The sequence below is a fragment of the Lithobates pipiens genome, unplaced genomic scaffold (genome assembly GCF_037356315.1).
Source record: "Lithobates pipiens isolate NorthernLeopardFrog02 unplaced genomic scaffold, aLitPip1_a1.2 Scaffold_28, whole genome shotgun sequence".
NCBI classification, from domain to species: domain Eukaryota; kingdom Metazoa; phylum Chordata; class Amphibia; order Anura; family Ranidae; genus Lithobates; species Lithobates pipiens.
The window spans coordinates 21,405,882-21,433,460 of record NW_027507789.1 but is presented as its reverse complement, the minus strand read 5'-3'; the positions used below and the strand labels follow the sequence as shown (position 1 = coordinate 21,433,460).

The 27,579-nt window shown below is 43.4% G+C and overlaps 1 protein-coding gene across 7 annotated transcripts in view; it reads left to right on the top strand.

Annotated features, from left to right (window-relative positions):
• The window catches only part of MBTD1 (mbt domain containing 1), an 84,773-nt gene that overhangs the window by 20,466 nt on the left and 36,728 nt on the right, over positions 1–27,579 (top strand). For 6 of the 7 annotated variants that reach the window (XM_077458890.1, XM_077458892.1, XM_077458895.1 and 3 more), the window contains 11 exons: positions 591–724; positions 5,886–6,000; positions 6,082–6,164; positions 10,890–11,007; positions 14,700–14,834; positions 17,284–17,372; positions 19,295–19,529; positions 20,296–20,351; positions 23,740–23,844; positions 24,003–24,150; positions 24,605–24,687. In XM_077458890.1, coding sequence (XP_077315016.1) covers positions 591–724; positions 5,886–6,000; positions 6,082–6,164; positions 10,890–11,007; positions 14,700–14,834; positions 17,284–17,372; positions 19,295–19,529; positions 20,296–20,351; positions 23,740–23,844; positions 24,003–24,150; positions 24,605–24,687 — 1,301 coding nt within the window. The remainder of the gene's footprint in view (positions 1–590; positions 725–5,885; positions 6,001–6,081; positions 6,165–10,889; positions 11,008–14,699; positions 14,835–17,283; positions 17,373–19,294; positions 19,530–20,295; positions 20,352–23,739; positions 23,845–24,002; positions 24,151–24,604; positions 24,688–27,579) is intronic. The other variant, XM_077458891.1, reaches the window with a different exon arrangement.

Here is a 27,579-nt window from a genome sequence, read left to right as displayed (position 1 = left end):
CACTCAGCTGATCACATGGTAAAGGGCTGCTGTGATTAGCCCTTTTTACTGTGATCAGATGTGTCCAAAGGACACAGCAGTCAGAGCATGCTGAATGCACGCCCCAGGGGCCACGTGGGAGGCCCTCCCAGAACTGGAAGCCCGGGTCTCCGATGGAAGGAGATGGGGGGAGGGGGGTATCATGGAGACCCTTCATGGTTTCTTGCTCCGGGGCCTTGAAAGTTCTAGTTGCGCCTCTGGGGCCAGTGTTAGGTGATGGCAGATTTAGGTAAGTATTTTGGTCATTTAAAACTTTGCAATTATATATATATATATATATATATATATATATATATATATATATCTCCTATCCATTCTTGGCGGGATGGGGGCAAGTGAAGGAGGAGTGCCTTTAACAAATTTCCTGGACTTACAGAATATTCTAATTCCAGCTTGTAGCAAAGAAATCTCCTTTCTCCAACCTCTCCATTGCTCAGCTAAAGGCTCTCAAAGAGTACATATTGCTTGTGCTGGTGATAGAAAGAAATTATTTAAAAGGTGATCTATGGCTTTAATGCTATTTTTTTTTTTTTTTTCCTCCTTTTTTACAGCAACCTGTGAAATGTGCGGAATGGTCGGGGTCAGGGATGCGTTTTACTCGAAGACAAAGAGGTTCTGTAGCGTCTCCTGCTCCCGAAGTTATTCCTCAAACTCTAAGAAGGCAAGCATCCTGGCGAGGCTACAGGTAGCAGGCTGAGAAAAAAAAAAACACCCTTGCTTATCACGTCTACTCGGTTTAGGGTTTGTATAGATGAACAGGGCTCCATTGCCCTTTACGATGAACCACCGTCATTTCACCGCTATGTGACCGCTTGCCTTTGCACGGGTATACACCTGGGGGGAAAAAAAAAGCACACAAAATCACGGCTTCCACTTGTTTTCACAAACTCCCTAGTTCAAACATGAAATCCCGTATACTAAAGCTTTCTGATCCCATACAGGTGGGTTGACCGTGGTTCACTGGCTGGTCAATGCGGGCGAACACATGTACACGGTAACCACACCCTCTTTTTTTTTTTTTTTTTTTTTACTTCTATACAAACCCTTAAAGGGGTTTTCCACTACGGTCTTAAAGTGGACATTGGCACCCAAGGGGGAGCTCAGGGCCATAATGTCCACTTTAAGCAGTGCTGATTACATTGTTTGCAAAGGTTTCTTTTGATCTAAAAGTGGAATTCCCCTTTAAATACCTAAGCAATGTGTATTGAGTGTAGCACTGTAGCTGGTAGCACTGCTATGGAGCATGTCTGTGTTGGCAGAGGCTGGTATGTTGGCCACAGCACACTTACTGATGGGTTCCATGTACACCTGTGTGATTATAGGAGTGGGAAGAGATCTTACAGCTGTCAGATTGTTGGTGAATGTCTGACATGTAAAACTGAACCTGTAGTGTTTCTTAAAAAATATATATATGCTGTAAATGAGGGCGGTACGGGAGGTAGACTTTGATTTTAATCTAGATGTGTGTTTTCGCTTGTATTCTCTCACCATCAAAGCAGGATTGTAAGTCAGGCTGTAAGGCCCCCCCAAGGAGAATAACTTGCCTCCTGCCTGAGCTCAGGGCTTAAAACCAACAGTCGTTGGGCTGCTCTAGGAGGGTAAAAGTGTCAATTAACAAAGCCTTTTGTTTTCATTCATGAAATTCTGACAGCATGTTGTATGTTTTTTGGCCTGATGAGCTCAGGAAAAACGTGTTCAGGCTTAGACCCGGTTCACACTGGTGTGCGGCAAGCGCTCCGACTTCCAAGCACTTGTCCCAACACAAGTCGTACCCATATCCGTGCAATGGAACCGTTCTAATGCCGCGTACACACGAGCGGAATGTCCGAAAAGTCAGACGGCAGCTTTTCATCGTATATTCCGATCGTGTGTATGCCTCATTGGACTTTTTGGAAAAAAATAAATAAAAAATAAATTCACGGCCCTAGAAATAGAACATGTTCTAAATATTTCCGGGGCGGAACCAACCAATTCCTATCGGGAAAACCGCTCGTCTGTATGCTGTTCCGACGGACCAAAAACGACGCATGCTCTGAAGCAAGTATGAGACGGAAGATTTTGGCTACTGGCTATTGAACTTCCTTTTTCTAGTCCTGTCGTAAGTGTTGTACGTCACCGCATTCTAAACGAACGGACTTTGGTTGTGATCGTGTGTACGCAAGACAGTTTCAGAGGAATTACGCCGAAACTCCGTCGGAAAAACCTTCAGAGTTTATTCCAATGAGAAAACCGGTCATGTGTACAGGGCATAATAGGAGCGACTTGAGTCACTCCGACTTAGAAAAAGGTTCCTGCACTACTTTTGCTCCCACTTCTGTACTACTTGTATTAGACTTTCTTTTAAAAGAAGTCGGGCTGGGATTCAGGTTCAAAATCGCGACCGTTTGAACCGGGGCTAACCTACAGAAACTTCTGTTCTGAGAGTGAGAGAATATAAGTAAATAGATGAAGGCTTCTCTAAAAAAAACAAAAAAATAAAGTAAAATGGCGCTATTGTAACAGTCCAAGACATTCTGATTATTACTAATTCCAGTGTTTTGTCAGATTAGACGACCCATAAAATTTTGTACCAGAAGTGACACTCCGACGCCGCCATCTTGTTACACCCTGCACTCGTCCACAGGATACAGTGAGAAGGCGGCAAGTCGACATCTTGTTGCACCCACCGGAGTCTGGCATTTCACACTTATTTTTAACACTGAACTCCACTTATATATTGAAATTCAGTATTTTTAAATCCGTAAGAAGCAGCGGTGTCCTGTGAGATTAGCAAACCTGCAGGCTCATCACTGCTTTTAGACCCCTTTCACACCGCACCTTGTGTCGGCGGTAAAACACCGCTATTTTTAGCGGCGTTTTACCGCCGGATTTGCGGCGCATTTCGGCGGCTAGCGGGGTGCTTTTACCCCCGCGAAAGGGTTAAAACCGCCGGCAATACGCCGCAATAGCGGCGTTTTGCCGGCGGCATTACAGCGCTGCCCCATTGATTTCAATGGGCAGCAGCGGTGGAGGAGCGGTAAACACACCGCTCCAAAGAAGCTGCTGGCAGGACTTTTTTCTGACGTCCTGCCAGCGCACCGCTGTAGTGTGAAAGCCCTCAGGGCTTTCACACTATACACAATGGTGCAGCTTCTTTAGGGCGTTTTGCAGGCGCTATTTCTAACGCTATAGCGCCTGCAAAATGCCCTGGTGTGAAAGGGGTCATAAAATTCAACTTCTAAACAGTCAGACAGATTTTTAATTACTGTATTTCACTATAAAAGCTCAGTTTGATGTTAAAAAAATAAGTGTGAAATGCAACACTCCGGTGCGTGTAACCGGATGTCCACTTGCCGCCTTTTCACTGTATCCTAACTGTGTGAGTGCGAGGTGTAGCAAGATGGTGGCGACTAAACGTCACTTCTGCTACAAAATCTGACCGATTGCCTAATCTGACGAAATGCCTGCATTTCTAAAATACGATAAAGCATTCATACCTAAAAACAATGTCCCGTACACCTTCCATCACAGCCTTACATTGAAAGGTACAGGTGCTCTTTAAAGCGACACTGTCACTTTGAATATTTAGGGCAGTGACATTCTGTGGGAGATTTACTAAACTTGGAGCATTTAGAATCTGGTGCAGCTCTGCATAGTAATCAATCCGCTTCTAACTTCAGCTTGCTCAACTATGCTTTGAAAATAAGGGTACGTTCACATTCTGCGGAACTCGCACAATTTCAAACCCGTATTACAGTGCGAGCTTGGGGATTATTTAAAAAGACATCTGTGCGGGGTTCTTGCACAGATGTCTATTGAAATCACCCCCCGAAGTCACCAAAAGTAGCGCTGGATCTATGCTTGGAAATCAGTGCGACATTGCACCGATTTGGACGGTGCCATTGCCGGGAATAGGATGCGATATGGCATGCGATTTGTCAAATCGCCCCCGATGTCAACAGGGGGCTAAAACCTGGAAGCTGATTGGTTATTATGCACAGCTGCACCAGATTCTGTGTGTTTTTAGTAAATCTACACCCTGTGTGTGGAAAGGACCATTTTTCCCTGATGCTCGCCTCCTTCAGCCACTCCTTCCTCTACTTCACCTAGAGAATTAATCCAGTGCTTCTGGGTATGGGAGACCATGTGACCTCCTCCTGTGTGATATTGCTACAATGCTTGGGTGTCTGAACTGATCTCTTGGACCAAGGGGGTTACTTTTTGTCTTTTTTAAAGCCTAAGAATAGCTAAAATTAAAAACAGAAAAATTAGCAGAAGAGACATAACTTGCAGTCAGTAGGATGTGTCCCTTTTCTCTCCTGCAACCAGTCAATGTTGCTGGAGGAATCCCTTCTATTGGTCTCTATTGTGTTCTCCGGAGGGAGAACACCATGATTATTGCTGGCGGCTATAGCAATAATCGAATGCCAGAAATCCGCCGTGCTGTTTTTACTCAAGTCAATTGATGGCCTGCCAATAGATGGTTCGAAATGTTGGCCTTTTTTAGCTGGGGCCCTCTATGGCCAGCTTTTAGTGATTTAGCTAAAATCAGAAACTGAAAAATCAGCATAAGGGACATAACTTACAATCAGTAGGATGTATCCCTTGTACGGATTATTTTTCTTTCAGTTGAAATCCTCCTCTGTACCTGCCACCCCCACCCCACCCCACCACTGCTGCTGTAATCTTCTGCTATAGCAGGGGTTAATACACCAAAGGGGCTGTTCACAGGCTTTCATGAAGAGAGCCCGACTGTGCCTGCTCTTTCTGCTTGGCTGCACCATTCATAGAAGCCATCCTACAGCTTCTATGAATAGAACAGGATCTAAGAATTTGAGGGGGTGTGGATTTTTCCTCTCCATCCATTCATGGATCTGGTTTCATTCATTTGAAGTTGTAGTACGGCTTCTGTAAATGGAGCAGCTAGGTGGAAAGAGCAGGTAAAGTCGGCTCTTTATGCGAGCCTGTGACAGCCCACTTGCTTGTATTAACCCCTGCCACACCAGAAGATTATGGCAGCAGTGGTAGGGGGTGGCAGGTACAGAGCGGGATTTCATCAAAGAAGAAGAAAACGTACAAGGGATAGATCCTGCTGATTTGCAAGTTATGTCCCTTGTGCTGTTTTTTCAGTTTTTTACATTTTTTAGCTAAATCACTTAAGCCAGCCATAGAGGGTCCCAGCTGAACTGGCTGAAATTGGAATCGTCAATGGGCAGGCCATCAATCGACTTGAGTACAAACAGCATGTCGGATTTTTGGCATTCGATTGTTGCCAGCAGCTATCAATAATCACTGTGTTCTCCCGGCAGCAGGAACAGATCCCTGTACACCCCCCAGGAGAACACAATAGCTCCACAGAAGGGATTCCCACATCAACACTGGTTGCAAGAGAGAAAATTGCACCGTCTATAGCTTGCCTTAGACTTATCCAATGTATGATAGTATATAAAGGAACATAAAAGTTATTTTTGGTGATCTTTCATTTGATCTGGGCACTCTGACTGTAGCAAAGGCATTGACTTGTCTGATTTGGACCTCAGCTTTGACCGTCAAAAAAACCTCTACTAGAACCTTAGCAGCCACTAGAGGTTCTGGTAATGGATTTCTGTATGAGAAACTTACCTGAGTCCTGCATTTATGGGAGGAGGTGACATGCTCCCTTATACCTAGACGCACCAGGTATTTTGCAGCAGCAGTAGAGCGCTGGAGAGGCATGTGTAAGGTCTTACACAGACCCTGTCATTTTGCCCTAAATATGCGAGCGACTGGGTCTCTCAGTCCATAGGCAGCTTAGTTCATTTCAGCCTACCAGTGATCATTGCCGCCTTGCTGCATGTTCTATTCTGATGCTTTTCTCCCTCTTTTAGGGTAAACCTCCCACTAAAAGGGCAAAGGTTCTCCAAAAACAGCCTCTCGTGGCTAAGCTCGCAGCTTACGCGCAGTATCAGGCTACATTGAAGAATCAATCGTTAAGTAAAACTGGTAAGTCCTCTCTCTAGAAGTGCGTTTCACCTGCATATGTGGCAATGAGTTCATCATTTTTTATTCTTCCTTGTTTTGCAGCAATCCCTGCAGAGGGATTTAGCTGGGGTACCTACATCACTAGCAATAACCTGCTGGCAGCTCCAGTCTCTTGCTTCAGACACGTAAGTGCAGCGGTTATGGCTTGTACGAATGCTAACCGCACTTTCTGTATCATTCATTGGAGCACTGTGAAGGTTTGTGTGTCCTTATGCCCCGTACACCCGATCCGAATATCGTACGACCGATCTCACGACCGTTTTCGGTTAATAATCGCAAGTAGAAATTGAATAGCTAAATAAAGTCATGAAAATTCTCGTACGATAGAAGAAAAAAAACGTTAGTGATGTCATGTGTTGTAATGTATTTGTATTGTATTTTCGGACGACAACTATATTGACTAAACGAAAATCGTACGATATGGAATCGTACAAGGAAAATTTCCGTGCATGTCCGATCGAATAATATCGGATGAACGGTCGTGATCGGCTGTCGAAAGTAGTGTACACGCGATCCGAAAATCGTACGATCTTTCCTCGGACGACCGCTTTCGTACGATATTCCGATCGTGTGTAGGGACCATTACCTACGAGGTGACCGATGCTGAGAAATTTGACTCCACCCCTCTGGGTTGAATGGGTTGTTCCCAAAACTTTCTGACTGAGGTTTATGTACTAAAGCTGGAGAGTGCAAAATCTGGTGCAGCTCTCCATAGAAACCAATCGGCATCCAGATTTTATTACCAAAGCTTAAGACCCATTTCACACTGAGACGGTTTTCAGGTGTTTTAGCGGTAGAAATAGCGCCTGAAAACCACCTCCCATTCATTTCAGTGTGACTTTTCACACTGGGGAGGTGCTTTTAATGGGAGTAAGTGCTATTTGCACAGAGTCACCAGGGGGAATTTAAAGTGACACTAAAGGTACAGTTTTATTTTTTATAAATAACAAGCATATCATACTTGCCTCCACTGTGCAGTTCATTTTGCACAGAGTGGCCCCGATCCACCTGTTCTGGGGTCCCACGGTGGCTCTCGTGGCTCCTCCCCGCAATAGAGATGATATGGGAAGGTTCCCCGCAATAGATAACCCCCTCTGGGAAGCTCTGTCCCGAGGGGGTTACCTTGCGGGCGCGCTCCCATGTCATACACTCGGCATCCATAACTGCCGAGTGTATGACTTGGCCCCGGCGCCCCCGACATTGGATTTGATTGACAGCAGCGGGAGCCAATAGCAGCACTGCTATCACTCTATCCAATGAAGAGCCGCGCAGAGAGCGACGTGGAAATTTGGGGCACGGGTAAGTAAAACGGGGGGGCTGGGGTGTTTTTTTTTCCCCTTAATGCCATACAATGCATTAAGGCGAGAAAAACGCGAACCTTTACCCCCCCTTTAACTTAACATCTAGTGGGACTTCTTCTTTAAGGAAACCCCCTTTTAGACCCCTTTCACATTAAGGCGGTTTTAGCTCTAAAAATAGTGCCTGAAAACTGCCTCCCATTCATTTCAGTGTGACTTTTCACACTGGGGCGGTGCGCTTACGGGACGTTGGTAACAGTCCTGCAAGCAGCATCTTTGGGGTGGTTTGGGAACGCTGTATACAGCACTCCCAAAACACCCTGCCCATTGAAATGAATGGGCAGCGCTTCCAACGTGCCTGGGAAAGCACTTTGTAAATGCACTTTGCAAAGATGGGGGATTTTAAACCCCAACTTTGGTGATAAAAGCTCCCCGCTAGTGGCCGAAAAGCGTTGCTTAAACTGAGCTAAAGTGCCGCTAAAATGAGCGACGCTTTAGCGCTAACGTGGCTGCGGCCCCAGTGTGAGTGGGGTCTAATTGAACAAGCTGAAATTAGAAGCTGATTAGCTACCATGCACAGCTGCACCAGATTTTGAGTGCTCTAGTTTTCGTAAATCTCCCCCCACGTTTGTAGCAGCTGACCCACAGCACCAAGCTGTGCAAGCTCCCATGTAGTGCTGTCTGGTGGAGTGGACGTCAGGGCTCATGCACGCTGCAGCTCACAGATGCTGCTCCTACAGGCTTTTGCACTCTTATTTATTTTGCCTATAAACTCCCCTCAATGTTAGCCAATGTGTTCATGAACACTAGGGTGTTTTTAGGTGTTTTCAGGCATATCAAAATACCGCGCCTACCCTAAAAGTGAGCAGCCAACCCAACAATCAGACTAATTGTAAGTTTTCAGGCATATGCTCCTACAGGCAGAAAAACCCCCACCAAACTCACGTTTTTGAGAGGAGCTAGTGCCCCAAAGAGACCAAAAAAATGTGTGAAAACGCGCTTTTGTTCCAGCTTTTTGTTTTGGTTACAGTACTTAAGAAAATACTACCCAGGAGGTTTGTTTGTGGCAAAAAAAAAACAAAAAAAAACGCTTCTGCTCAAAAAAACTTGAAAGAGCTCAATAAAGAACAGGCTTCTTCAAGCTTTTATAGGCAGAAATAAAAAATAACAAAAGTGCTTTTTACAACTCCAGTGTGCATGAGCCCTAAAGCCTCATACGCACGATTGGACTTTAAACAAACTTTCCTGTGGATCTCTGTACAAAGGGCATTGGCCGTGAACTTGTTAAGCATACACACGATCAGACTTTTTCAGCCAGCTTTTACCAAATCACGTGGTTTTTCTGCTCTTTACCACCACCTTTGGTCATCTTCTGTATTGTTGCCTAATCTTTTGCATTGGTTCTGAGCATGTGTGTTTGTAAAGTCCTATGGCTTTCTGTACACACAATCGGACTTATGTTGTTGAAATGTTTGTCTGTTCGTACAGCCAACATTTGTCCGATGAAAACCCAAAAAGTTTGTCCGATGGAGCGTACACACGATCGGATGTTGCCTTTAAAACAGCTAATTTGCATGTTTGTTGTCAAAAAGTCCGATCGTGTGTATGGGCCTTTAGAGTGACTACAAAGAGCCTACAGGAGACTCTGCAAGGCAATGGAGCCACCCTGTAGGTGGAAATAAAATACACCCAACTGCACACAGAAAGGGGACAGGAAATGATTGTAATGCTGCTACATTTTATTTATATATATATATATATATATATATATATATATATATATATATATATATATATATATATATATATATATATATATATATATATATATATATATATATATATATATATATATAAATTTTTTTTTTTTAATGGTGGGTTTTAGAACACTTTTTAAAGGGGGACGCAACTTTTGTGGGGAAAAAAAATTGCAAATAAAAAAGAAAAAAAAAACCTATAACATATACAATTGCTATACAAGTCCTATTTTGATTGAATGTTATTACAGATTACCTTTCCTTTTCAATCTGCAGCCACTGTAATTTTCTGCAAAATGCAATATTACAACCTGGAGGCATTCTGTACAGCAGTGGTTCCCAACCCTGTCCTCATGTACCCCCAACAGGCCATGTTTTGGGAGTTTCTCTTAGATAAAATAGCTGTCCAAAATACTAAGCCACTGACTCAAGACCTGTGTAAGCCCTTGTACACACGGTCGGAGAATCCGTCGGAATGTGTCCTATCGGACCGTGTTGTCGGATAATCCGACTGTGTGTGGTATGCATCGGACTGATTCCGTCGGAATATCCGTCGGACCCAATTTTCCAACTTGTTGGAAATATTTTCCGACCAACTGGTTCGATTGGACATACTCCGATCATGTGTAGAGAATTTTGATCGGACCAAGTGCCACGCATGCTCAGATCAAATTCCTACATCAAAGCTATTGGCTACTAGCCTGAACGTAGTCCCATTGTAACGAAATTACGTCATCACGTTCTGAATGATCGGATTTTTCGACAACTTAGTCCGACCGTGTGTATGCAACAGTTTCGGACAAAATCCAATGGATTTGATTGTCGAAATCTCCGACCATGTATACAGGGGCTAAGATGAAGGAAAACCTGCAAACATGGCTGGTTTGGGGAAGGGGGTACTTGAGGACAAGGTTGAGAACCACTGCTCTACAGAACGCCCACCAGATATATAATTTCTTGCTTGTGTGATTGGCTCACTGATTTTTTTTCCCCAGAAGTCTGCACAAAGGTAAGTCCAATTTTTGGGCATCTCCTGGAACAAAAATTACATTTTTGGTGAGATACTCCTCAAGGGAGATCACATCTAAAGGGATGCAGACCCTGCCACTTTTCTCATTAGAGCCTTGCGGGTGCAGCAGTTGATAATTATAAAGTCATTCCCATACAGATTCACTTTCCACATGGACACAAACAAACAGCTATTCATTCAGAACAAAAAAAAATGTAGGAATCTGCAACAAAGTCTCTTGAGCCCCCCCGTTCACACTGGTGCGACTTGTCATGCGATTTGACAGTTCAAAATCGTATGGCAAGTCGCACCTGAATTGTGCCTATGGAACCGTTCAGATCTGCACGACTCCGACTTGCACTAATTTGGCGATTTCATGTGAGACTTGCTTTGACATCTGTACATGAAATCACATTGATCCACAGCTTTAAAATTGCGATGAAGTAGTGCGATTTCAAAGCCGTATTCGGTGTGAACCGGGGGGAAAAAAAACTTCACTGCAATGTACATAGCTCATCCAGAGGGAAATTTATTTATTTTTTGAATAGGAATTACGCTTTATCCCACAATGTTTCCATCATGTCATCACATGTGCTAACTATAGGTCTAAGTGGAAAAAAAAACAAGCCAATGCACTGATAATGTACATAAAAATGTAGGTATTTTATTAAAAATGCAATAATTGTAGAGAAAACTGACAAAAGGCTGGTATGTATTTGGATCATGTTGCAAAACGGTTGGTAGGCACCTATGGACAACACATCTGACATTATCTTCCCATCACAGGCACCAATGGGCAACTGCTGGGGGGACATAGCTGAAGGTGTGCGAGTCGAAGTCCTCAACACAGATCAGAATCTGACTACAAAAGTGTTTTGGATTGCTGTGATAGTGAAACTGGCAGGTAGTGTTTTTATTTATTTTTTTATTTATGTGTGTGTGTGTGTGTGTGTGTGTGTGTGTGTGTGTATATATATTAATATAATTTTTTTATATTTATATTTACTCTTCACTGGTTTCTGAGCACCAGCTGAAGCAGGGACACGGGCAAGGATAAAACAAAAAACAAAAAAAAAAAGCTGCATACTCATAAGTCTAGGTTCTCACTTGTATGGGACAGCGGGTAAATCGCACCTGTTTGCGCACCCACAGCCAAACCGTGCTGCTCCTTTGCAGACATGCAAAGGGCACCCCCACATGTTTAAAACTGCAGTGCGGGTTCCGGGAAATTGCAATCGATTTCCCTCCAGCTGAGGTTTAAAATGGTGCAGGAATCGTTTTCCTGCATAAACTGCAGGCACCGCACCCCATTTAAATGAATGAGCTGCCATGCCTGCGGAAATGCAGCTTGCAGAGATGTGAAACCATGCCTAAGTGATTGAAGAGAAACTGCAGTCTGCTCACATAATTTGTTATAAAAACATCTTTGCCATTCTGAAGCTTCCTTCCAACCACTTTGCATATTTTATATATACTGTGATTCTTGACAAACATGCTACAGAAATCTCCCTCCACCAAGTCTGGCTGCAACCATTTTAACTGTGGGCAGCTGAAGCTGTTGCCTGTTCACTTCCTGGATTTACACAGACACAGAGAGGCACACCTTTAGCTGTGCAGCTCTCATTGGCCCTCCGACTCATTCCCCCCCCCCCACCCCTTCCTGGCAAACTGCCAGAGTAAGAGAGAGAGCTGTTTTTTACTTTTTTAAATGTGCTTCTACAAAATCCTCATATTTCTTTGTAGTGTTTTATAGTGATAAAGAAAACTGTTAACAGAACAACTTTATCTATCCCCACACCCTTCCCTTTGACTCCCCACCCTCTCATGCAGAACTTAAAGCAGGATTCCGCTGCCGTTTTGTTTTTTTCTTACCTGTGTCACTGGTGGGCGATTCCTACCGTCTCTTAGCATTCACGATCGGCGTGTTTTTGACCCCCGGCGTGACGATTTTTTTTGCTTTGGATAACTTTTAAAAAAGCAGTCCGGCGGTTTCCATTATTACTGTGGGCGTCTGAAGCCCACAGGCATTTACTTCCTGTATTCTATGACGCTCGGCTCCCAGCATCCACAGCTCCATCTCGCGCATGCTCACTGATAGCAGTGAGCAACGCTGTAAAAGTTTCTTGATGCCATCACATCAGATACAGCTGCCTGCCCACTTTGAAAATGGCAATTTCGGACACGCCCTCATCCCGTGACCGGCATCCTCCTTCCGAAATCTCACGAGATTTCGGCATTACTATGTCTCCCATGGATTCTTGGGAAATAGCTTAGAAATTTCCCAGGGACCTTTGCGAGGCCGATAACCACGCCTACTCCCACGGGAGGACAGCCCGGAAGTCAGCACAAACATCAGAAATATAAGGTAAGTACTGAATAATATTTTAAGTGTTCATTACTGTAAGTATGTTAGCATGTGCTTTAAAAAATAAGAAGAAAAATTTTTAGGTACAAAACCGCTTTAAATGCCCATGGCAGGGGCATTTAAAGTGAACCTTTCTTGTGGACAGTAGCCCTCCCTCCATCAAAGAAAAATAAAACTTTAACTCCATTTTAGAGTATGTCTCTCCTTTCTCTTGCCTTCTTGAAGTATAGTGTCTAATCCTTAAAATAAAGCATTCTTGCCAAAGATTGCCAGGGCTTGCCCCCCCCATGTGCTCTCTCTATTGCAAAGAAATGGGAGAAGGATTCCTTCCCAAAGTTTTCCACAAGCCACGTTTCCATGAAGCCTGCAGGGTTTGGACCCTCACAGCATTCAGGGAGCCCCAATATTCTTACTTTGTTCCTGCGCATTCTATTCTCCATATCTTCCATTTTAAAGGTATTAACATTAAATTTTTTTGCTTTTTATTATTTTCATTTCCTGCTTTAATGGATTCAGATCATCCTCTACTGAGCTCACCCTCCCCTCAACCGCAGTTGTCCATTCCCTCGCCTTCTGCACATCATGCCTGAAGAAGTTAAACTCCTCTTTTATCCCTTTTAATTGCTCAGTCATTTTAAACAAAGAGGATTTGCAAGAATTTACCGCTCGTAGTACTTTCTTCAGAGAGGGTTCTTCCCCTCCTACCACACCCGCTTCCATGGGTGATACTGAGTTCTTTGTTACCATTGCTGCTTTTGTGCCTATATTGGTCCCTTGCGAGCCTAGGCTTTTTCTACCCACTAAGGGTCCAGCCTGACTTTTAGATTGTAAAGCAGTTTGATTACTTTTAGCAGGTGTATGTGCAAACTTTGCCCAAGTAAAAATAAGACAGCCCTTCAAATTCCCCAAGCCTGTTCTCGCCTCCTCTTTGCAGGTCACCAGCAGTGTCCTTGTCTCCACTACTCCTTTTGAAGAGTTGGTTTTCAGTCTCCGATCCAGGCTTTCTATTCCTGCTAGTCGCTCTTCCTGGAACTGTTGCTGTAATTGTGCAGTGGATGCCTCTCGCCCATCCACCATCACTCGGCCATGTCTTCACTGAATCGGACAGCCTTTGTTCACTGTAATGCTCTCCATAGGATAATCATTCAGGGCTCATTAGCTTGTACCATCCCCCCGCTGTCTCAGGATTCCAGAGTAGGAGAGGGGGAGAGATCGATCTAGCTAATGCATCCTCTCATCTCCACGTCCAGGTTATTTTAATAATAAAAAAAAAAAAATCTAAGTACCTTTTTCTTAAATGTACAGCTGTCACATGACCCAGCTCTTTCCCAGACTGTCTGCATGCAAACTTAAGCAGGAGGAGCCTGCTGGTCACATGGTAAAAAAAAAAAAAAAAAAAAAATAAAACTTTGGAATACGGAGTAAAAATAAGATCAATAAACTGTTTTAAATTGGCATACAAATATATATTTGAAATTATATCTTTATTATTTTGTGGAAATGTGATGTGGGCAGATTTCTGCCAGTCATAGGCTGTGTTCTTCCAGCCTGTGTGCTGGAATAACAGGGAGGTGAAGCCACCATTAATCTACATGTAATATCCCTCCCCTGTTGTGTTTAGCTAGTCAGTGGGCATAGAGGAGGAGGGAGAGGGAGTGGGCTGTCATTTACCACTGTGTATACACCCACATCTGTGACTCTATAGTCTCATGGGCTGTTCAGACGTGATTGGGGGGGGGGGGGGGTGCTCAGTATAGAAACTCACTGAAAACAGCATGTGCAGAGTTGCCACCACAGCTGCAAGTTGTGCAACTAAATTGGGGACTCGAACAGAAGTGGGGAGATAGAGCAGTAGGATCAACCAGGTTTTACTGCTGTCTGGGACCCGTTACTCTCCATTTCTTATCATGCTTTCATTTTTACCAGAAAGGAAACTCCAACAGCAACAAAGTAGAAGAAAGCGAGAACCCCTGTCAGAGTTTTCTTTCTGTCTTTATCCTCGTTGCAAGTTTTCCTTCACTTCCTGCATGATTAAATTGTCAGCGGGACAGGTAGCGAGGATAAATCTTTCTAATGGTGACCCAGATAGCAGTAAAAGCCTGACAGGACTTCTGATTCTTTGCTGCTCTGTCCAAAAGTTTGTAAAGGATTAAAAAGCAACTTTAACCTTGTGCCTCCATTTCCATCATGTGTTGTGTTTTTTAAAATCCCTTTTGCTCTTATGTCTCCAGGCTACAACGTCTTACTACGATATGAAGGGTTTGAGAATGACGTCAGTCTGGACTTCTGGTGTAATATTTGTAGTAATGACGTTCACCCGGTTGGTTGGTGTGCAAGCAGCGGAAAGCCACTAGTCCCACCCCAAAGTATGTTTATTTTTTTTTCTTCCACAGGATTTTATTTCTCCTTGGGGAAGCCATATCCCAATTTCATAGGGTTGTCAAAGGAATAAAAAGGAAGTGATGCCTTTCTCAACTCAGCAGAATACTGTATCCCTGTTTCTACTGATTGTTAGCACAGTGCAACAGTCCTTTGCTACTAGCTAGTATATAAAAGTGATTTTTTTTTTTATTATTATTGCTGAGAACAAGTTCATGTTTGTTAACCCGGCCAGGGACAGTTTGAATCTTGACCAGTTCAGCATGGACCGGCTGATTGTACCCAAGTTTATCAATCAACTTTGGTACAACCAGCCTGTCATGTTTTTCACCTGATTATTGCCACCCGCTATAGCCGCTAGCAATAATAACTGTTCTCCCGGCAGAGACGGCATCCTGCACTCCCCTCAAATGCAACACAAGGACACAATAGCTCCAGGGGAGCAATTCCCTCATCAACACCATCAGCAACTTGAGGTAGCAGGAAAAATAAATCGCACCATTTATGGCCTGCCTTAGGCTTTAAAGTGAACTCAGTTGGACAATAGTATACCTTTATAGTCGATGGCAATAATCACTGTGCGTTCTCCTGGCCAGGACGGCTCAGTACTGTGCTGCTTATCCTTTCACTGTCCAGTCACAGGCTGGGGGCACGTCCAAGGTGACCTAGGCTCAGAGGAAGGTAGGTTAAATGATGCTGGCCACAAGACTGAGGACATCTAGTGCTAGAAAAAAAAATACTGAAGGAGAATTCTTTGGGTTGTAAGGGAATACTGCAGCTAAAGCTGGTTTTTGTTATTTTATATTTTAATGGGCAGCTCGCTTTTATCTTATTTTTACATAGTCCTCCTGTAATGGATATCTGTATCAAGAGAATTAGAGACGTATCACTGACCTGCTTCTGAAAATGCAAGTTGTCGTGCGGTCTATGACAAGTTACATAGTAGGCAAGGTTGAAAAAAAGACACAAGTCCAACCTATGTGTGCGATTATATGTCAGTATTACTTTGTTTATCACTGTATGTTGCGGTCGTTCAGATGCTTATCGAATATTTTTCTGAAATTATCGATGCTCCCTGCTGAGACCACCGCCTGTGGAAGGAAATTCCACTTTCTTACTGCTCTTACAGTAAAGAACCCTCTACGTAGTTTAAGGTTAAACTGCTTTTCTTCTAATTTTAGTGAATGGCTGAGTGTCTTATTAAATTCCCTTTCTTGAAAACTTTTATCCCTATTGTGGGGTCACCAGTACGGTATTTGTACATTGAAATCATATCCCCCCTCTCAAGCGTCTCTTCTACAGAGAGAATAAGTTCAGTGCTCGCAACCTTTCCTCATAACTACTGTCCTCCAGTCCCTTTTATTAGTTTTGTTGCCCTTCTCTGGACTCTCTCTATTTCCAGTACATCCTTCCTGAGGACTGGTGTCCAGAACTGGACAGCGCACTCCAGGTGCGGGCAGACCAGAGTCTTGTAAAGTGGGAGGATTATTGTTTTATCTCTGGAGTTAATCCCCTTATTTAATGCTTGCTGACATGGAACAAGCATGCAGATCAGGAAAGTCGGTCCAAACTCCTGATTTGTGTACTTGTAGCAATTCTGTGGCTGAACGTCAGCCAGGTAACTAGCATTTTCAGAAGACCATGGCACCTAGAGCAGCTTCGATAATTCTGTAAACATTTCATCTTTTAGACCTCATGCACACTGAATGTTTTGCAGCTACTTCTAGGGGCATTCTCTTTTTTTATTTATTTATTTTTTTCTGCCTCTTAACTCCTGTGCATGATAGCCTATGTGTCAGTCCACACGTAGAATTTTAGTAGCAGGGGCTTTTAGAGGCAGGAAAAAAAAACACTGCCAGTACGCCCAGGAGCAGCAGCGTTTTGGCAGAAAAAATGCTTGTAAATTCTTATTCTGGCCAATGAAATGAATTGACACCCAAGTGCTTGATGACTGTTAACGGGCATTATTAACACGTTACACACTTTTGCATCAGGCGTTTTTTTTTTTTTTTTTTTTTTTCTTTTGTTTTGTTTTTTTCTGCAGAAATGCTGCTGCCAAGAGGAAAGGCTCTTAGGAGAGTTTCCAGAACGTATTGTGGTGTGCAGGCCTTAAAATGAGCCAGCCATGTTTGGGCTGACACAGGAATTTCCACAAATCGGTGCTAAATTCTATAATTGTGTCTAGCTATAAAAGTTATGCATTTTTTAAAACAATAATCACTTACAGGACGCCCTTTAATAATGGAAAAAAATATATAGAAATCGGTTGTGATCATTTAGCGTAAAAAGTTTTAAAATTGCTTTTTGCTGTAATCTTAGTAAACAATATAAATTTTACTTTGGCTTTTGTGTTCCCTTTTTTATTATTTTTTTATTTTTTATGAGTTGTATTTTCTGTGAAATAATTGTTTTTTGTGTTTTTTTGTTTTTTTACAGCCATTCAACACAAATATTCAAATTGGAAAGCTTTCTTAGTCAAGCGACTAACTGGTGCCAAGACACTACCTGCAGATTTTGCTCAAAAGGTAAGAAAATCCTGTAAGTCCTCATTTCTGTGTTGCAGGCAAGCACAACCCCATTCCCAGTTTGACTGAATGCTAAATTGTAATGAGGTAATGCACTGTAAAAGCTGTGCGAAAGAGGCCAAGCATAGGGCAAAGGATCTGTTGCTAGTATTGTCTGTGGGCTCCCTGCAGCTGGTCACTTCTCCTTTCCTGACTTGCCATGCCTTATCTTGCCCTGTGTGGAGGTGACCATGTTGGTGGTGCAAGATTTTTCTTTCTGCTATCTGAGTGGATCTGGTGAACTGGTTGGGGAATATTGAAGACGCAGTGGCGGCTAGTGGTTTTTTTTTGGTAGAGGGTGGCAAACATCCAGCCCCCCACTCCTCCTTCCTTCTGTTTGCCAGTCGGTCCGGCACTTACCCCATCGTGGGGCGGGTGGCAGTCAGCGTGGTGCAGCAGCTCCCCTCCTCCTCCTAGGCATCCAATAGGATTGCCTGCCTTTTCAGCCAATCGGGTGACCGGTGTCAGAACCTGCTTCCTGACTGGGAGGAGGATCAGTGTTAAAACTGCAAATATTGATTTGCTGTTGTAACACACCTGGGTGGGCTTGGAGCGCACTCTCTGCGACCCGGGCCCACCCTATATTGAAGCCTATTAGAGCCTCTGGCTCTAATCGGTGCTTCAAAAAAAACAGCCCCTCCACATTGGAATCCATACGCCAGTGTCCTGAAAGGGGCCAGACGCATGTATAGGGGAGGTGGAAATTGATGGGGGGGGTGGGGGGGGGGTGGCACCCGTGTGCCCCCATAATGGACAGGGCCACCCCTGAGCAGAAGAGGTGCACAAGGCATAGTCTGGATGAAGCAAAAGCAGGGAGATCATTACACTGAAGCTTTTTCTCCAGCGCAGAGAACAGTGAGCAGCATGTTGGGAATGTCACCAAATCTCACTCCAAAGTTTGTGAGATAAGCAATTTACAAACAGCAGTGCCTGTAACCTCTTCCCGCCAGCTGTACTTGTGTGTGACCTCTCAGCGGGTGGGCTTCAACACAGAGAGGCTGCATATATGTGGCCCTATGTAAACCTTTCTGGTGCGCTCCCAGCACAGTTACCAGAGGGTACCAGAAATCTGCCGAAGCATACTTGCGATCGGGAATGTTTCGATCATGTGACTGGGGTGGGAAAGGGGTCAATCCAACAGATGTACAGCTATAAGGCTTTAGGCACACAGGCACACTAAGAAGTGCATTGATGTTTTTCAGGAAGAATTCCAGACAAAAGGTAAATCTTTCAGGGTACTGCTTGGGCATGACTACCATTTCTAGATATTCTGTAGAAGATGGCAAATTTTAATGCAGACCTTCCATGCTTAAATGTACGGTCTTCTCTTATATACTTACCAGAAACGCCCCGTTGCTATGTAGTCCTCGTAATCTGCCACTTCCTGGTCCGCAAAGCTCCTCGTGACTTCCTCCCCCGGTGCTCCTGGGAAATGACACACCATTTTCCAGGAGTCTGTGGGCAATCAGCGCTACGGCCGCCATTGAATCGCACATGCATGAGAACGAGGGGTGCATGCTGGTTACCCAGCATATGCACCTCTCCAAAGCTAATCCAGGAAGTGATCTGGATTGGGCTTCACATGCCCATAATCATGATGGAAACAGCGAGAATAATCCAGTTAGAAATGTATAATTTGACATAAATCGATCATCATCATTGTATACTCCTTTTTTTATTTCATTAGTAATAATGCTAGGATCAATAAAAAATTTTGCCGGAACTCCGCTTTAAGAACCATTTTTATAAACAAAATGCCCCAAAAAAATACCTTAACACACTAGTCTCTATAGCTTTTGGGAGACATGAGTGATGATGTCTTTACAACCACTTTAAGTTACATTGTGCCCCCCCCCCCTTTTTTTTTTTTCTTTTATTAAAAGGTGTCGGAGAGTATGCAGTATCCCTTCAAGCCTTCAATGAGGGTAGAAGTAGTCGACAAAACGCACCTATGCCGGACGCGGGTGGCAGTCGTAGACAGCGTAATCGGGGGTCGGCTGCGACTGGTGTACGAGGAGAGCGAGGACAAGACTGACGACTTCTGGTGTCACATGTACAGCCCTCTCATTCATCCTATTGGATGGTCTCGAAGCATAGGCCATCGGTTTAAGCGATCAGGTACATGCAGAGCTGGGTCATCTTTCCTGTGCGCCTTTATCATTCTTCTAGATTAAATCAAAGCTGCAATCACACAATGAAATACATATACTGAGCAGTTTTACCAAGAAACTAAAATTATTTAAAATTCTGTTTTGTATTTCACACACATCTGCCACAATATATAGCCAAGTAGGGGCTGCATATTCAAAGGTGGGTGACAATGCTAGTCAAAGCCTGTATCTTTGTGGCTTCTTGTACATTACTCCTAATGCCCCGTACACACAATCAGACTTTCCGACAACAAAACTGTGGAATGTGGAATTTTGTTGGAAGGTTGTTGGCTCCAACTTGTCTTGCATACACACGGTCACACAAATGTTGGCCAACAATTACAAACGCAGTGACGTACAAGATGTACAGCGAGCCGATATAAAAGGCGTTCAATAGTCATGTGATATCTCCATTCCAAAACGCTAGTTTTACAAGACCGATCGCTTCCGGCTCGTACTTGATTCCGAGCATGCGTGGACTTTTGTGCGACGGACTTGTGTACACATGATCAGAAAGTCCGACAACAAAAATTTGAGCCTGCTAGCCAACATTTGTTGGCCGAAAGTCCAACAATATATGTTGGATGGAGCATACACATGGTCTGACTTTCCCCCAACAAGCTCACATCCAACATTTGTTGTCGGAAAATCCAATCGTGTGTACGGGGCATTAGAATTCTAAATTAAAAAAAAAAAAGGTAGAATCAAACTGATGTGTTTATTTTTTTTTTCAGACATCTTAAAGAAGAATGAATCTCACTTTAATGCGCCTTCACACTTATTTATAAAGGTAAATATTCATATTCGACATCTTTCCTGGCACTATTTCCTAAACCTTTAAGTTTGTGTGTAGTTGGCATAATTTAGGCCTCGTTCACATTGGGTGTCCTGTGTTCTGTGCATCCCATTGATGCCGTTTAGGACACAGCAGCTGCATGAACACAGCCGTTGCTCCCAAATTTTGACATCAATGTGGGTGCGTGTCCAGAATGCAAACTGTGTGACTTCGGGAACACCCACCCACCTGGATTTCAGATTGGGAGTAGCAGCTGTGTCCACAATTCACATCAATGGAACTGTCTGCGTGGGGATGCACCAAACACCTGTGCATCCCTATGCAGATTAATGTGGCTTTCCTTGGTCGTTTTAGTATGCCCCATGTAAACAAGGCCCTATTCGGTACTGTCTGTGTTGTAAAATGATCGGATTAAAACATCAGTGTTCCACAGTGGTTCAGCAGTGTAAATTGTAGTACTTGACCCCCACCAGTCAGACCTCCAGTGGATTTGATGGCAAAAGAAACCTCTAAAATAATGCTGTGGCTGAATGTTAAAGTGTACATCAAGCCACTTTTAGATTGAGTGGGGAAGGATTGGAACGCCTGCTCAGTCCTTACTGCTTACCGTGGCTGTGTCCAGAGTGGTTTCCCCTCACTTCCTGTCCTGCTGAGCGCTGTTTCACCAGACAGGAAGTGAAGGGAAATCCATAACAGGGACATACACAGCAGTCAAAATCTGACCAGATTTCCAGCCTTCTCATATTTATTTATATTCATATTTATTCTAGTATTTCACTTATTGTCTGAAGCCTGTGTGTGTGTGTGTGTGTGTGTGTGTTCTCTAAAGAAGCCTGCAATAGTAAAAATCTGACAGGTGAAAGTAGAAGTCCAGTCTACTGCTATCTAAGCCCTATACGAACTATCTACTAACTAACCACTAAATAAAGGAAAGATGTCTATATTTACCTATTCTGGTCCAGTCATAAGATCACTCCAACAGCCAGCTTCAGTGTAGAGGAGAGACTGCCAAGAAGGGCAAAAGAGCCTGAGTTATGACGTCCCCCAAAGTCTTACTATGGGGTATCCGCTGTCGGCTGTCCCTTCTCTCCACTGAAGCCAGCGATGGGAGCCGATCATGTGACCGGACCAGAGAGCCTTCAGAATAAATCAGCATTGACCTCTTTCCTTTTACAGGGTAGTTTAGTATAGGGCTTAGAATGGGGGTGGGAGTGGGTTTAAGCTTGAAAAGTATTTGACAGGACTGTGGCTGTACGAGGCTGTGAATGAGTAAACTAAAAGTCCTGCCTGCCATCACAGTAATTGGACTTCTCAATCAACAATCAGTACAGTAATTGGAGCACTTGTGGTCCATTGACCCTTCCTCCAGCTTAGTAATTGAAAGCTTGTACAGAGGTACAGGCAGAAAACTGCAGTGATAGTTTGCAGTAGTCTTACATTGCACCTGCAATCCATTGATCACGGGTACAATGCTTTGCAGGCCCTTGTAAAAGGATTTTTTTTTTTTTTTTTCCGCAAAATTCTATGCATATATAATCTTTTTTTTTTTTTAAGGCTGAATTCACACGCGTGCGATCACTGACATGTGATTTGCACGGTATTGCTGTGCAGATCACATGCGATGTCTGTGCGCTGCAAAATCAGCTGTACAAACTGTGTGCCTGAAATCACATCCCATTCACACTAAATTGACAGGCTCAACAGGTAATAAAGCTGTGTTGCAAAAAAAGTCAGTTAATACTCGTGACAGACTACAGCATATACATCATGTTTGATTTTGCCTGTAGTTCCACTCTTAAGTACAGTATCTCACAAAAGTGAGTACACCCCTCACATTTTTGTAAATATTTTATTCTATCTTTTCATGTGACAACACTGAAGAAATGACACTTTGCTACATTGTAAAGTAGTGAGTGTACAGCTTGTATAACCGTGTAAATTTCCTGTTCTCTCCAAAATAATTAAACTCACAGCCATTAATATGTAAACCGCTGGCAACAAAAGTGAGTACACCCCGAAGTGAAAATGTCCAGATTGGGAGTAAAGTGTCTATTTTGTGTGGCCACCATTATTTTCCAGCACTGCCATAACTTTCTTGGGCATGGAGTTCACCAGAGCTTCACAGGTTGCCACTGGAGTCCTCTTCCGCTCCTCCATGATGACATCACAGAGCTGGTGGATGTTAAGAGACCTTGAGCTCCTCCACCTTCCGTTTTGAGTATGTACCACAGATGCTCAATAGGGTTTAGGTCTGGAGACATGCTTGGCCAGTCCATCACCTTTTACCCCCAGCTTCTTTAGCAAGGCAGTGGTGGTCTTGGAGGTGTGTTTGGGGTCGTTATCATGTTGGAATATTGCCCTGCGGCCCAGTGTCTTGATGGGAGGGGGATCATGCTCTGCTTCAGTATGTCACAGTACATGTTGGCATTCATGGTTCCCTCAATAAACTGTAGCTCCCCAGTGCCGGCAGCACTCATGCAACCCCAGACCATGACACTCCCACCACCATGCTTGACTGTAGGCAAGACACACTTGTCTTTGTACTCCTCACCTGGTTACACGCACACGCACGTGCGCGCGCTTGACACCGTCTGAACCAAATAAGTTTATCTTGGTCTCATCAGACCACAGGACATGGTTCCAGTAATCCATGTCCTTAGTCTGCTTGTCTTCAACAAACTGTTTGCGGGCTTTCTTGTGCTTCATCTTTAGAAGAGGCTTCCTTCTGGGATGACAGCCATGCAGACCAATTTGATGCAGTGTGCGGCGTATGGTCTGAGCACTGACAGGCTGACCCCCCACCCCTTCATCCTCTGCAGCAATGCTGACAGCACTCATACGTCTATTTCCAAAAGACAACCTCTGGATAAGACCCGGAGCACGTGCACTCAACTTCATTGGTCGACCATGGCGAGGCCTGTTCTGAGTGGAACCTGTCCTGTTAAACCACTGTATGGTCTTGGCCACCTTGCTGCAGCTCAGTTTCAGGGTCTTGGCTATCTTCTTATAGCCTAGGCCATCTTTATGTAGAGCAACGTTTTCTTTGTTCAGATCCTCAGAGTTCTTTGCCATGAAGCGCCATGTTGAACTTCCAGTGACCAGTATGAGAGAGTGAGAGCGATAACACCAAATTCAACACACCTGCTCCCCATTCACAAAAATGCGAGGGGTGTACTCACTTTTGTGAGATAATGGTATGATTCCGTTCTGAGTACTCCTCCTGCCCAACAATCCCTGGCAATCACCAGTGCCCCTGTGGGAGGAAGGTGAGAAAGTCACATGAACCCCATACCCCAGATTTATTGGGTGTTTCATTTTGCTGCTTTGATTTTGCCTATAGTTCCAGTTTTAAATTAAGTTGTGTTTTTTTTGTTTTTATTAGGTCAAAGATGTTGACCAAAACTCTGAGTGGTTCAAGGAAGGGATGAAACTGGAAGCTATCGATCCACTAAACCTCTCTGCGATATGTGTAGCCACCATTAGAAAGGTGATTCTTTTTCATGTTACTGTAGTCGCATGTTCTTTTGGCTTGGATTTGGGTATCGGTACACAATTTTTAATATAGGTTGCTCAATATCTGTTAGATTAAACCAAGCAGTTTTGGTTCCGGCCATCTTAACACATTTGTTTTATGTGCACCTTAAGGTGTTAGCCGAAGGCTACCTGATGATTGGAATTGACGGGTCAGAAGCAGCAGATGGTTCAGACTGGTTTTGTTATCATGCTTTATCACCCTCAATATTCCCTGTTGGCTTCTGTGAAATTAACAAGATTGAATTAACTCCGCCACGAGGTAAGGTTATATATCAGAGTTCAAATATTTAAGTAGGGTGCTCTCATGGCACACAGGGGGGTGATTTACTAAAGCCAAATGGACTGTGCAGTTGCTCTCGTTTTCCTCCCAAAGCTTAGAAATTGTGGTAAAGCTTTGCTGGTTTCCATCCAATCATGTGCAAGCAAAAATTCCTTTTTTTTTTTTTTGATTGGGTATTCTTTACAAAGTAAAGCTTTACCTACATTGACATTTTACAAAGAAAAAAAAGAGTGCAGCTGCACTTGCAAAGTGCACAGTCTATTTGCCTTTAGTAAATCAACGCCACAGTGTTTTCTTTTACAATTGCGGTAATGAGCAGACCAATATTAACTGGGTACTGGTTGAACTGAATTGAGAATGGTTTTTATGTATGTCATATTTTACAAGTCTGTAATCTCAAAACCAGAAGATTAATTTTTATCTGTTTTTATAGGATATACAAAACTACCTTTCAAATGGTTTGACTACCTCAGGGAAACTGGATCTATAGCAGCTCCTGTGAAACTTTTCAACAAGGTAACATAAAGCTTGTAAAGTTAGCATTGATGGTACTAGGGAGCATGAATGCTTTTAATGCAAAGCTAAACCCAAAAACAAAAAATGTATTCTTATTTATTGCAGCTTTTACAGTCCTTTTTTTAAATAAAAAAAAAAAGATATATATATATATATATATATATATATATATATATATATATATATATATATATATATATATATATATATATATATATATATATATATATATTATAAATTATTTTTATATATTAAATTTGGTACTGCTGAGAATAACACTTGCTGTCCTTCATTTTCTACGATAATTTAAACTTTAATCATCTGCCAGTGTTATTTTATTGTTCATTATTTGGTAGATTGATGATTCTACCTTGCAGAAGAGATAATGTTTATGCTGTCTTCCTTCTCCATTGAGACTCACAAAGAAGTCTTTAACCTTCAGGTTATACTGCAGCCTACAGGAGGATTGGACACAGGCAAATATAAGAACCTGTAGGCCATCCCAGGATAATCCCTCCCTGCCATGAGCACACCTATTTTTTGGTGTCCTAATATGATGGATATCTCTTCTTCAATGTTTTTGCTATAAAGATTAACCTATCGTCAACCAATCCAATCAAATGTTGGCTTTTTTTTTTTTTTTTCAATCGAGAAACCGCAAGGTACTGATGGTGCCAATGTCTGCAGCCTGGAATCATGTTATTCTCTTCTGTTAAGCCAGCCATAGATGGAGCCAGTATTGCTCAGTTAAGCAGGGACCAGCCAAGATTTTATCCATTTATGGGCAGACTGGTTGTACTGAAGTAGATTGATGGAAACCAGCTTGTTTGATTTTTTTTATTTTTTTTACATGTGATTACTGCCGGAAGCTATAGCCGCTAGCAGTAATCGTTGTGATTTGCCAGCAGGTAAGACTTGCCGCTGCAGAACACAATAGCGCTGCAGGAGGGATTCCCCCCATCAACACTGGCTGGGTTAATGGGGAACTCGATCGTTGCATCACTTATGATCTCCCTTTAGACTCTTCCAACTTCTTAGTCTACTTTTAGCTCTGTCGGGTGTGGCTGGGTCCTCTGCCCTTTTGGCTGAGGTCTTTATCACGGTCATGCAAGACTTTATTACCCAAGTTACCCACTTATTGGATTAAACTTGGATTGCAGAGGCCACAAGTGTGCTTCCACTCTCTCTCCAGCAGATAGTGTATCTGGCTTACAGGCAGCCTTAATAGTTTGAGCCATTGGCTACTGAGACTCTGTCTGGTTTCTGAGTCGCTCAAGTCCTATGAGCTTAACCCCGAGGCATCGCAGTCTTCTGCTAATACTGCTAAATTAGGGAAATCTTTTTGGCTTGTTATGATGCAGTGCATACAACTTCTGAAACTAGAGGATTAGCCTGTTGCTACCAGTTCTGTTTCTAGTTTTGGGTTGTTTAAAACTTCTAAGGCTTCTAAGTTGACGATGCTCCTGTCTTTAAGGACCCAATTGATAAGTCGTTGGAAGCCCTTTTCAAAGATTTATTTTCTTTGGAGGATCCAGCTGTAAACCCAATCCTGAATATGACTTTACTTTGTCAAACCATGTCTGATTGGTCTAAAATCCCTTTTAAAAATGATCTAGTTATTGCTTAGGTTGATATTCTGGATTAGAGTGTTGGTCCCCCCCCAGTCACCAAGGCAAACCGGTTCCAAGATTCCCACATGTGTACTGTACCCAAACGAAGTGGGAACATTTGTCCCATCTCATGGCTCTGACTGTCCACATTCGAGTCCAAAAATTTTGGATGAAATTCACTAAATCTGTCATTGCCTCCCTCAACCAGAGAGACCTAGATTACCATGGGGCAAGTCAATCCTGTCTCTTAACAGGTGAATTTGGTTAGAGAAAGAGACCATACTGTCTCTGGCATGGTGGCTCAGGAAACTATCTGGAGTGGGAGAAATCCTTTCTTCCTGTTTTTTGGTAGTTTCTCCTGGTGAACGGCGACCTTTTTGGGTTGGAGAGTAGCCCTGGGCACTTTGTTAGTGCAGGACACTTGGCTGTTGAATTGTGCTTCCTAATCCTGATAAACCTAGAGCTTTGGGAAATGTAGCTGCCCCTTCAGTGTTGGACCACCCATTGTGACACTCTTAGCTTACCACCTCCGCTGAGGCAGTCCTCTTCACCTAATTTCTTTCCAGACCGTTGAAATGTAACACTAATGCCCATCTGTCTTTGAACAGGTTGATGCCAAAGGCAAGGCTATCCTTGGCCTTGTGGGCAAGGAATCTGATTTGTGAGCCGGGAAAATCCTTTCGTTCCATTTTTTGGCAGATTCTCCTGATGGACAGCAGCCTGTCAGGCTGGGGAGGCATCCTGGTCACCTTGCCATCTGAAATCTTGCCTCTTGACAAACCTCTTGTAACTGTGGGCAATTTGACTGTCCCTTCAGTGTTAGACCACCCTGTTGGTGGGTCATCTGATCTGGATTCAGTTGAACATCGCCAAGGCGATGGCATACATCAACCATCAGGGAGGAAGCAAACCTCCTCAGCAAAAGAGAAAATGGATTCTCTCTTGGGCTGACTTTTTTACATTCCTGCAATGTTACCCATGGACATTTTATGCATAGACAATTGGGCACGCAGATTTTATCAGCTGGCAGAGCTTGGACCTGGGAGAGTGGACACTGCACCTGAATGTAGACGTCCTGGTCTCCAGGTTCAAGAGCACACTCTGCACCCTGATTAATACACCCAGATCTATGCATTTTCTTAAACTTCTTGCTGGTCTGCTCTTCAGGATTGAGATTAAGGGCATTCTGATAATCCTCCTTGCTCCAGACTGGCCCAGGAGAATTTGATATGTCAACCTGGCAAAAATTTGGGCACCCTGCGGGCACTACTATATTGTTAGG